This window comes from Sinocyclocheilus rhinocerous, unplaced genomic scaffold (genome assembly GCF_001515625.1).
Source record: "Sinocyclocheilus rhinocerous isolate Xijiao unplaced genomic scaffold, SAMN03320098_v1.1 scaffold1806, whole genome shotgun sequence".
NCBI lineage: Eukaryota > Metazoa > Chordata > Actinopteri > Cypriniformes > Cyprinidae > Sinocyclocheilus > Sinocyclocheilus rhinocerous.
The window spans coordinates 154,493-167,679 of NW_015658531.1; the positions used below are offsets into that span (position 1 = coordinate 154,493).

Consider the following 13,187-nt stretch of genomic DNA (forward strand, 5'->3'; position numbering starts at 1 on the left):
TCTTAATGCATCGTGTTTCCTTCTGGAGCATCAGTGAATGTTTGAACCTTTTTTAATAGTTGTGTTTGAGTCCCTCAATTGTCCTCAGTGTGAAAAGATGGATCTCAAAATCATACAGTCACTGCTGGAAAGGGTTCAAATCTGCAAAAGACGCTGGAAAACTGAAGAATCTGCAGGAGCTGGAAGATTTTTCTGAAGAACAGTGCTCAGTTTAACTGTTCAGAACAAACAAGGGACTCATGAACAACCATCACAAAACAAAAAACAGTCATGGATCATCCAGGTAACCACAGAACCAAGCGTTCCCAAACTTTTGAATGGGGTTATTTTAATAATTTCAGCTATTTTTTTTGTCTTGTGGACTATATGCAAACATCTTTTATGTAAAATATCTTACTCAGGACAGTACTAAATAAAAAATAACATGCATTTTGTATGATCTCTCTTATTTTGTTAAAAGTATTCACATTTTCACAGATTCTGCAAGGGGTTCCCAAACTTTCGCATGCCACTGTATTCTGCATCCCTAATCCTACCCAATACCTAAAAATAAGCAGCAGATTAGGAGTTTATTGAGGCAAAAGTCATAGTTAATGGTTTGTTAATAGTGAGAACTGGACCTTAAAATAAAGCGTGACCAACAATTTTCTATATCATTTTATTTCTTTTGATTTTGGGTGAAATATGACAAGTGAAAAAAAAAACGTTTGAAATTCAGCTTCATGCCTCAGCAGCCAATGATTCACTGTGCAAAACACACTGTGGTCACACAAACCATATTTACCCTAACTGCCATCAAAACTGTATTATCATCTAATTTGTCATATTTTCCATCTAGTGTAGTTTTGTTTATAGTTTTGAGGATGAGGGTGTCACTCAATCTGTCCATCTGTCAAATTGGACTAGATTCTCTTTCCTAGTTAAGTCTGTTCATTTTTTTATATGATTAGTTGCATTTTATTATTTGCATTGAACATTGATTTTTCCAGCTCAGAATAGATCTGCCACCCATTCCAGCAGCTTTAGATACAGTATATATTCACGTCTCACCAGAAGGCTTGTTCTCACAGTGACGATCAGTTTGAGCCAGTTGGGGAACTTGGAGATGATCTTGGTGATGAAGGAGGCGACAGTGTCACCATAGTCCGGTTTGTGAAACTCCGCCTCGTTCAACCCATCAATCAAGATGATGCAATCTTCCTCTGGAATCTTCCTCTCTGATAAACAACAGAAAAAGTACATACATCACATACATTATACAAAACATTAATTAAATACATTAATGCCAAATTGCAAAGTGTTTTATAAAGGTAAAGCAGAGCTTTTATTGGATTTTTAATATATATATATATATATATATAATTGTTTTACCTTTTTTGTAAAGGGCAATGACTTTTTTTGCATGTTCGATTTGTAAACACTGGGTCGGTACTTCCACCTACATCACGCATGACCTTTCCAACATCACCTAATAAAGACGTGCATGCACATCGCAGAGCTAATGCAAGACAAGCATTTGTGGTTAAAAAGTGTATAAATATAATCATTTTGCCAGATAAGACCCTTATTCCTCGGCTGGGATCATGTAGAGCCCTTTGAAGCTGCATTGAAACCGCATTTTGGACTTTCAAATCATTGGCCACCATTGAAGTCTACTATATGGAGAAAAATCCTGGAATGTTTTCCTCAAAAAACTTCATTTCTTTGCAGCTGAAGAAAGAAAGACATGAACATCTTGGATGACATGGGGGTGAGTAAATTATCAGGATATTTTTATTCTGGAAGTGAACTTATCCTTTAATCTTAGTTAATGTCTACTAATATCAATCTCAACATTTACAAATACGTTTGTAAGATCAAAAGTTGCATCTGTTAACGTTAATTAATGCAACATGAACATTTGTATTATTTAACATTAATGGAGATTAATAAATGCTGTGAAAATATACTGATAATGTCAGCTCATGTTAGTTAATGCATTACCTAACCTAAGTGTTACCATAATAATAATAGGAATAAAACAATTTTTCAGTCTAACGGTGCAGTTCAGTAGTCTAGCTGTAGCGGTCCATGGCTTATGGTCAACAAAATAATCCTTTTGTGCATTAATTAAAATAAAAATGTCACAGGTATGTGTTTTTCTGCAGCTTCAAATGCAGCTTGTCCAGTTCGAGTCAGAAATATCCATTAATAGATGGTAAAATACCAAGAAAGAGGTGGAGAGAGAGCAGAAGAGTTTCAGCACTAATGAGTCTCCGGTGTACGAGCGAAATCTCTCACGCTACTTTACATCTGAATCTTGAGTCCGGCTCTAGACGTGCAATGGCTTGTTCTTTTCTTTGAGTTATTGTGGTTATTATATTTATTCTGCCCCTGCTAAAACATGAGGAAGTTTTCCATGCAGATGAGACTGACTTAAATAAGCAACTTATTCAAAATACAATATTAATCACTCTGCAATAGAATGAAAGTGAGACTTAATGAGGAGCACAGATCAATCCACTTCACAATTAAAGTCTTCAGATGCGGCATGTCTTTGTTTAGCCTTAAATGAAGCATCACCCTTCGGATCCGTCAGGAGTCACTTTAATAATTCATTACACACGGGATCTGAGCGACTTCCCAGAGCCGAGCTGTCGCAGCAGAATAACACAGAGACGGAGAAATAGTTCTTCAGCGAGCAATACATCAAGAGCTGCACTTCCTCTGCTTTCAAATATTATTTGAATGAGGAATACGGCCGAGCAGCATCAATAAAGCATCTCTGCTTTTAAAGCTCCACCACAAATCTCTGCGCTGACTTCTTCATGGCATGACGGAGAGATTCAGCCAAAGCACTTCCCCGAGAGTCGGTTTCAGTAAGACACTGTGTGGTGTAGCGGACATTCAGAAAAAACACATTATCAGTAACTGACTTATTTTGTAGGAAATGTTCTATTCTAAAAAAAATCTTAAAACAAGAATCAATTTACTTGAAGCAAGACTGCATAACGTATTAAGACTCGTTTTCAAAGAATATATCAATAAATTATAAATCTCATAATTGAGATTTTATAAATGTCATGAGTTATATTTTGCAAGCAAGCAAATAAACAAATAAATACTGGAAATTTTATTTTTATCTTGTTATAAGCACAACTCTATTATATTATCTAATAATAATAATAATTCATTACATTTATATAGCACTTTTCTAGGCACTCAAAGCGCTTTACATTGTGAGGGGGGGTCTCCTCATCCACCATCTACTGTAGTATGCTGATATATAAATATACGAGAGAGTATATAAATATGTATCAATAATAATAATAATAATAATAATATATATATATATTTTTATATACTCCTCTCTTAAAACACTAACCTTAAAATATAAAAATGAATTAATTAAATTAATAAATAAAAATGTGTATTGGGCTACAAACTGGTTCCTGTAATTTTACTACATATTATAATACGTGTATTAGATTTAATCTTATAACGAGGCAAAAAAAAACCCACTGGAGAAAAAAACTTCAGACAAAAATAAAAATTAATGAAGAAACATAAAAAAACAAAATTACTCAAGAAAACATATTATATAAATATATATCAACAATAATATTTATTTTATATACTCTATCTTAAAATATATAAAAAAAAAATATATATATATATTTTGTGTATTTAGCTGCAAATAGGTTCCCGTTTTATTCATTTATTTATTTTACTATATACAGTATTATAATATGTGTATTAAATTTAAGCTTTTACTGAGGCAAGAAAATCCCAATAGAGAAACATAAAATAAAAATGACTTATGAAAACACTTTTTTTTTTTTTTTGCAACGAGGGCAGAGCAGAGGATAGTTTCCATCAAGGTTTGTCGTCTCTCCTCTTGAGGCCATATTGATCCAAAGCATCTTCCATTACATTTATATAGCACTTTTCTAGGCACTCAAAGCGCTTTACATTGTGAGGGGGGGTCTCCTCATCCACCATCTACTGTAGTATGCTGATATATAAATATACGAGAGAGTATATAAATATGTATCAATAATAATAATAATAATAATAATAATATATATATATATTTTTATATACTCCTCTCTTAAAACACTAACCTTAAAATATAAAAATGAATTAATTAAATTAATAAATAAAAATGTGTATTGGGCTACAAACTGGTTCCTGTAATTTTACTACATATTATAATACGTGTATTAGATTTAATCTTATAACGAGGCAAAAAAAAACCCACTGGAGAAAAAAACTTCAGACAAAAATAAAAATTAATGAAGAAACATAAAAAAACAAAATTACTCAAGAAAACATATTATATAAATATATATCAACAATAATATTTATTTTATATACTCTATCTTAAAATATATAAAAAAAAAATATATATATATATTTTGTGTATTTAGCTGCAAATAGGTTCCCGTTTTATTCATTTATTTATTTTACTACATACAGTATTATAATATGTGTATTAAATTTAAGCTTTTACTGAGGCAAGAAAATCCCAATAGAGAAACATAAAATAAAAATGACTTATGAAAACACTTTTTTTTTTTTTTTGCAACGAGGGCAGAGCAGAGGATAGTTTCCATCAAGGTTTGTCGTCTCTCCTCTTGAGGCCATATTGATCCAAAGCATCTTCCATTTCCATCATACAAACACAGGGCTTGTTTATCTGCGTCTGAAACGCACACTTCTACAATAAAATATCGATCGAGCTGAGCAAAAGACTGGACCGCCACATAAAACAAACCACAATGACCTTGAGATCTCAGAGACTCGGAGAGAGCCTGAGCCTAAAGAGAAAATAAATGCACGGATGATGCAGGAAAGACCTATAGATGATCAAGAGGAAAACCGAGGCTTTCATTCCTCTTCATGACACGTGAGAGGGAGGATGTCAATCATTAAGGAAGGAATTTAACTATTTCTGATTTCTGTTAAAGATTCCAGTGTTTTTGAAAGAATGTAGACAAACTATTAACAAAACCAAATGTCTTGAAAATCTTTCGGTTCCAGTATTCTCTTTATAAACTGAAACCGGTTCTTGATTACCAACCAGTAGATTTAATTCACTTCACTGAAACAATTCCATTTCTAAGAAATAAACGTTGGCCAGTACATAAGAGCGTATGTGCTAACAGGCTTGGGAAAACGGATTTCACTGCATTTAATGCATCAACCAAGCAAATCCACCCCATTCATATAATCTGACCATCTGCTAAACATCGAACACATGACATCTGATTCATCCGGTGTGATACAACACTTCATTCCATGATGTTCCTTCTGTCCATATAACCTTCTCTGAACTGTAACGGATGCAGGAAGAGCTAAAATATTAATCACTCAATTATGGAATTAACATCAACAATTTTAATTCCATAATGTAGTGTATTTCTGAGTGAAATGCACGCAAGGACTGTTTTGATGGCATTGTTTTCTTTACAATCATGTGCAATTGATGGGGGAGAAAAAAAGAGAGAGAAAACAGCTATAATATGGAAATAACTTTTACTGTACCTTCTGATCACACTGCAAAAAAGTGATGTTCTTCATCAGTATTTTTGTCTTGTTTTTCAGTGCAAATGTGTACATATTCTTAAATCAAGACACACTGAGAAAATGACTTAAGATAATATGTCTTATTTTCTGAGAAATTGGTCAAAATGAAGTGAATTTATGATCAAAACAAGACAAATATCTGCCACTAGGCTCAGAAAAATCAACTTAATTCAAAGGGAAGTTTTCAAACCCCATTGACAGATATTTGTTCTTGTTCTAAGCATAAACTCGCTTAATTTTAAATTTTTTCCCCCCCAGAAAACTGGACTTCAACTAACGTCATTTTGCATCTCCAAGTAAATGTATTTTGTTTTAAGGATGTTTAAAAGTGACCCTGGAGCACAAAGCCAGTCTTAAGTCGCTGGGGTATATTTGTAGCAATAGCCAAAAATACATTGAACATATAAATACATGGGTCAAAATTATTGATTTTTCTTTTATGCCAAAAATCATTAGGATATTAAGTAAAGATCATGTTTCATGAAGATATTTTGTAAATTTCCTACTGTAAATATATCAAAACTTAATTATTGATTAGTAATATGCATTGCTAAGTACTTCATTTTCGATTTTCTCAATATTTAGATTTTTTTGCACCCTCAGATTCCAGATTTTCAAAAAGTTGTATCTCCAAATATTGTCCTATCCTAACAAACCATACATCAATGGAAAGATTATTTATCCAGCTTTCAGATGATGTATAAATCTCAATTCCGAAAAATTGACCCTTATGACTGGTTTTGTGCTCCAGGGTCACAAATTTGTACTGGAAAACGAGACAAAAATACTGAGGAAGACCTTTTTTGCAGTGCATGCAACATTTAAAGGCAGAGTAAGGGATTTCTGGTAGCCAATGTTGATATTTGAAATCACCAAAACAAACACGCCCCTACCCCAAAAGGGTCTTGCCCCTATTTTGATAGCTCCGCCCCACATATACGTACGCAACCCAGGCAACGATTAGTTCTGTGAAAATAAACAAGGCATGTCCACCACAGTAGTTCTAAAAAAATTTTTTTTTTTTAAATTAAACAATACACTGTAAATATAGTATTTAGTATACTATATTTTCATATACTGAGTATATGAACATACTGACAAGAATATCTACAAATAAAAAAAAATTGATTAATATAATGTATTAAAATATATAATATAATATAACTGACGCACAACTTTACAAATATTAAAAGAAAACAAAGGGAACATCTTAAGTAAATTTAGATGAGTTTACAACAATTTTACCCTGGTTTTTCCTTTTCTGTGGTAAAATAAAATAACTACAATAAAATATAAAAAATAAACAATAAATGAATAAATCAATAATAATAAATAAATAAATCCATAAATAAATATATAATAGAGGATATAAACATTATAATATAATATAATATAATATAATAATGCCATTTTTGGCTACACTGCTGCTGTCATGGTTGCTGACAGATCAAACTCTTTTTAAAACTTTTGGTTTTTATAACAGGGCTGTCACGACTGGCTGCTGAACTGAAGCTCATAACAGAACAGCTTGAGGTCTGTGAGCCCTTGAGGAGCTGCTCTCAATCCATGTTGATCTAACACTGAAGCCCAATATCATGCCACTGTTTGCACTTGATAAATAATGCAGCTCACAAATGAGAGTCTTTCTGAGCCATCACTGCCATCCAGTCATCCTGCAGCCATAAATGATAAAAGTTCACCAGCCTAATGGATAAAAACACGAGGATCTGAACTCAGATGGACAGAGATCATCAAATGAGGAACTAGTTTGTATTGTATGCACAGCATAAACGGATTTAATCACATCACACACAACTTTACAAATATTAAAAGAAAACATAAGGGAACATCAGTAGATTCAGATGAGTTTACAGTGATTTTACCATGGTTAAGTGGGACTTCATGCCTAAAAATACCTCTTTTCTGTGTTAAAATCACTGTAATGCTCGACCTCAGTTGGCTTATTTCGTAATTCCTTATTCAATTCCTCTCTTGAAAAATCTGACATACCCAAAGGAGGCATCGGATCTAAGAGAATGAAAGTGAAATATTTCTCTGTGAAGTGAAGTCCTAACAGCAGAGTTCACCACCATTCACAGGAGAAACACTTACGGAGTGAGGAAACCTGGCAGAGACGGGTGAGACAGCAGGACACCTTCTGAGGGACCCTCTTAATTTGTCCTGATTCATTATTGAAAGATGTGTTTGACAGATGGGAATATTTCCCATTTGGACAGGCGGGGTTAATAGGAACGACATGCTCCTCACCCTGAGATGAGGTCTGGGAAAAGAGCATCAATCTAAAGCTCCTTCAGGTGGAGGGACCATTAACTCGCTCGCTAGCTTCGAGCCAACACTCCAAAGCGCACATTAACTGGCTCAATCTCTTGATTGCTGTGCATTTCCCTCGACCCTTCGACATGTTGATTAGACCATCATCACGAAGAATTTAGACAGCCAAAGAAATCTTTGGTTTGAGATACTTAGCAGTAACTAAACCAGGAGCAGAACTGGATATTCCGCTTTATAGATCTTTAAAATAATCAATTACAACTTTTGGACTCACAAAGTCTACATGTCTTCAATATACTATACTATACTATACTATACTATACCATACATAACATAACATAACATAACATAACATAATAATATATAATATAATATAATATAATGCAGATGTGCGGTCTCTTCCTGTCTAAGTAGGCAGTTCTTAGGCAGAATATGTTGAAAGTCAATAGTCTGGTGTGAAGATTGACCGCCTGTGTGTATAATTGCAAACAGGTATTAAAAAGGTATTAAAGAGATAAAGTTAATCAATTCTCCATCAACACAGCATCAACTGCAAATACGTGAATTAATCAGTCAACAAACTAATGGAGAGAGCTTTACTAATCAGCTTGCGCTTATGTGACTGATGCATGCAGGGATTGACTGGAATACACCCAATTTAATTTGCAAAACGCCACATGCTCATTTGTTAAAAATGTAGCATTACGCTGCAAACTGATTAGTGATGAGCCTCTAATTAAGTGCTTTTGTCTTATCTGTGTATGTGTAATTTGCCGCTGTCTTCTGCGCGTTTGCTGTCCCTGAGCCTCAGCGCCCACGTGGCTGCAATTCTCTTTAAATGCGACCAAATGACCACCCTGCTCACCTGTTGCCATGGTAACACGTGAGGGATGGCAGGTCCCCCAGGAAACATGGTTGATACATCATTTAGCTCACATTGTGTTTGACAGAGGACAGCTCGGCTGATTAAGACGGAGACGCACGGAGCTCGACTGAAACCCTAAGCACTGCGCTTCAAGTCCCTGGGAGATGAAATGCAATATTGGATGAGTCTCTGAAGCACACCCTGTCTGATGTCACTCGAGAATCTCACGTCGGCATTGAAAGAGTCTGTTTGTCAGAGTCTCTCTAAAATAATGCATACCTTTAGAAAACACAAGCTGTGATGATATAGATCTATCAAATTAATAATACTGTTCGTTGCATATACTAAAATTGGTAACACCAAACCGTCGGCATCTGAATAACTAAAAGCTGCTTAATCAGATAACTGGATGCTTAACCTGTTAATTCACAACCCTCATCTTATGTCATATATTTGTGAGTGAGAGAGTTTTACTAAAATAAAATAAAATAAAATACCAAAAAATTAAATTAAATTAATAAATAAACTCTTGGTTGAAGTTGGTTGAAAAATACATTTAAAAATAGAGGATCTGTACATAAAATACAAACTTCACATTTTTATTATTGAAGAAAAATAAGATAAAATAAAGTAAATAAATAAAATAAAATAAAATCCTTTTGTTTAAATGGTAGAGTATCGGTAGAGGTCATGGGTTCGTGACCCAGGGAATGCAAAAACCTATGTATAACTTGAATGTAATGCAAGTTTCTTTGGATACATGGATACATCTGCAAAAACAAAAAACAAATCACAAAAAACAAAACAAAACAACTTATAACCAAATAAGTTGTAACCAAACTTATAACCAAAGCCCTTGGCAATAAATCCTGTTGCTCTATGCATAACGTCTGGTGTGACCGCACCATTAGAACTGCACGAAGAATGTTACACAAAACAATCGTGACTTTCAAAAAGATGGATCAATATAGAGGAGGTCACTTAGGGCTGCACGATTAATCGCATGTGATTGTCATGCGCATCTTGTCAGTAAAGCCGGTTCTGTGATTAGTAGTAAATCTCCATCACGTGCAGCGTATTTGAAGTTTACTACTGATCACAGAACCGTGCTTCACTGAGAGATACGCATGACAATCGCAGCTTCTGTCTAATCACGATTTATCGTCTTTGCGATTTAATTTCGATTAATCGTGCAGCCCTAAGGTCACTGAACCAGTACTAGTTTAGTTATTCAGAGATTTAATGCAGAGATTGTGACTTCAGCAGCCACTGAGAAGAAGAAAGAGGGTCTTTGGGTTCACGGCAACAACTTCAGTCCTCTGCATTTCAAAAGGCTGAAACACGCCGTTCCAAACAACAGCGCTGGCATCGCTCCAGTCCCTCCTCTATGAACTTCAAAAGCAGAATCAGACATATTGAAGCAACACATCCTAAGAAACACAAGACGGCATCGCCAGGATTCTCTCGCTTCAAACAACGAGCGCTAATGAGCAACCTAAGACTGCACTCACAATGCAGGACCTGCAGCACAGATACAATGATTTCACATATTTATGATTCTTTTTGACCACTTGAACAAATCAACCTGCACCACACAATGAATAGGTCAGGGAAGTAAATAAATCTGCTAAATAAATAAATCTGTCCAGTGGGAATAGAATAACCGGCTCCCAACACATTTGTAATTGTAATGATAGGAAGATAAATTACTGTACTGTAAGAAATACTCTGGGAAACAAAGTGTTCTTCCTTCCCACACAAACGTTCATTTATTAAACATGTTGAAGGATATAAACTACATACAAACTTAAAACACAAGTTTGGGGGTCAGTAAGACATAAAAAAAAAATAAAAAAAATAATACTTTTATTCACCAAGGATGCATTGATCAAATTGATCAAAAGTGACAGTAAAGACATTTATAATGCAGCAAAGGATTTCTATTTCAAATAAACAGCATATTAGAATGATTTCTGAAGGATCATGTGACAATGAAGACTGGAGTAATGATGCTGAAAATTCAGCTTTAAATCAGGAATAAATTACATTTTAACTAGGGTTGGGTACTGTTCACATTTGAACCGGTACGGTACCGGTATCGGTACATGAATTTCGGTGCCGGTACCCAACAGTACCTTTTTTTGGTACTTTACTCTCTGTGTAATTACAAAAACATTTATTTCAGTGAAAAAATAAGTCCAAAAAGTCCAAAAGTCTCAATTTCAACATTTTGAACAATAGGGCCCTACAAACTTTTTCTTTCTTTCTTTTTCTTTTTTCCCCCCCCCCCAGAAATTCTTGTTTTAATTTTTCTGAAAATCAAATGAAGGCATTAAACATTTATTTTAAATCAAATGAAAATTAAACCCTTTTATTTTTTGTCAAACAAACCGAGGTTTACTGTTGAAATCAATGCATGGAAGAAAAATTGTGTGAATATTCCTTTAAAACATTTTTTAATAGGCTAATAATGGTATTATTTTTTTCTACAATTAAGTGATTAATCTGGTTGTAATATTTATTTTTATCATTTAATTGTTTTATTTACATTCTGATAGAAAATGGAATATTTAAAGATGTACATTATACTGTATAATATATTTCTTTTACATGTTAAACCGTACTTTTATTTTGACAGGTTACCATGAAGTTTCTGTGTGTATACAGTATGATGATGCTAGTTTTCTCAAATGAAACGGTAAAATTCTCGTGAAGTGACTCTCACAGCAGCTCTGGAGATTAAGTTTTTGTGTTCATGCCGTCATATAGTGAGACGCAGAGGCCGAAAATCACCACGAGCGTCACGCATGCTTCGGTATTTGTGTAGTAAAAAAAAAACGCGTTTCGACCATTCATACATACAGAGGCAAGCGGAACATGCAGGATTCATATTTAAACCGTCTTTTTGCATTTTAATATTCACAGACACTAGTTCAGTGTTTGAACGAGTTGCAGGGGTGACATCACGTCACAGGGTCTCTTTCTCTCTCTGTAGCGTATGCGCCCAGATGCGTTCTCAGGTACCGAAATTTGCACCGATTGATTTAACGTGAATCGGTACTCGGTAGTACTGACGCAATTCGGTCGGTACCCTTAAAAGTACAGAGTTCGGTACCCAACCCTAATTGTAACATATACTGTTTCACACAGAAAACAGTTATTTTAAACTGTAATAATATTTCACAATATTACTGTTTTTACTGTATTTTTGATCAAATATATACAGTCTTGGTGAGCAGAAGAGGCATCTTTCATGAAATTATCATTAAAACATTTTTTAAAAAATGTACGACCCCAAACTTTTGAATGGCATTTCAGTTCTGCACCTTGTTTGCTACAATTAAAATTCAGGAATCAGACTGGAATCAGAACTTTAAAAGGCATTTTGAATTGTTTTGAATGGTGCTCAAGAAGTCTGAAAAACGCTGAAGTGTTTAAAGGGGTCATATGATGTTGCTAAAAAGAACATTATTTTGTGTTTTTGGTGTAATACATAAACACATGTGTTTATGCGGTTTAAGGTTCAAAAAACACATTATTTTCCACATACTGTACATTATTGTTTCTCCTCTACACTGTAAAAAATGATCTCGCATTTTAGTTGTTTCGATGATTTTTTTTAAGTTGACACAACTTGCAACTTCTGAATTTGTTCATTCAACTTAACATTTTAAGTTTTCACTGTCTCAACTAGTTTGTAAGTTGACTGAACTAGAGTATTTGTCTTTCTCAGTCAACAAATTTAGTAAGTAAATGTTTGTATTTATTGGTTTAATATGTGTAAAAATATGTATGTTGTCTAAGAAGAGTACAAGTATGGTTTACAGAGACGTATTTTCTAGTTAAATGTATGCCAGTGTTAGTTTCGCGGCACTATGAAGCCTCAAAAATACACGCGGTTCCACAGTATTTTCCACATAAATATTATAATAAATATTCTCTAATGTGGTACTGAGCTGAATTTATCTGGAGAACGATAAAAATACAGTTTGATATATATTTGAGCCCAGTGCTGCGTTAGAGACTGTTCAAACAGCGCGACACGGAGCACAACAACAGACAACTGTAACTTATGAATTTAGAGGATGTGGACAATTCTCATAATGCCTGATGGAGATGATGCCTTTGACTACTCTGTGGTGCTGGAGGAACAGATTGTCCTGAGAGATGTCAAAGACCTCCCTCATGCTGTAGCTCTACTAGTCGGGCAGATTTTTGCACTTAATATTGATTACCCCGAAAAAATACGCTACACATTTGAGGTAATTCAAGATTTTCATTTACCTTGGAGGTGATCAGTGGTTCTCTGTGAAGGTGCATGTTGTGCACCTTTTTGTTGTTCATGATTTGTCTTGTGAATTTCTGGTTATTGGTTTTTTAAAAACAATGAATGTTTAATTAATTTTTTCTTGACATGGTACTTTATGCCGTACCAATGTATGTAACTGAATATAAAAATATC

The 13,187-nt window shown here is 34.2% G+C and overlaps 1 protein-coding gene across 1 annotated transcript in view; it reads right to left on the bottom strand.

Moving 5' to 3' along the window:
* The window catches only part of tanc1b (tetratricopeptide repeat, ankyrin repeat and coiled-coil containing 1b), a 118,232-nt gene that overhangs the window by 45,414 nt on the left and 59,631 nt on the right, over positions 1 to 13,187 (bottom strand). Inside the window, exons 8-9 of the mRNA XM_016531165.1 lie at positions 7,681 to 7,849; positions 1,051 to 1,217 (exon numbers count right to left, since the gene is read on the bottom strand). Coding sequence (XP_016386651.1) covers positions 1,051 to 1,217; positions 7,681 to 7,849 — 336 coding nt within the window. The remainder of the gene's footprint in view (positions 1 to 1,050; positions 1,218 to 7,680; positions 7,850 to 13,187) is intronic.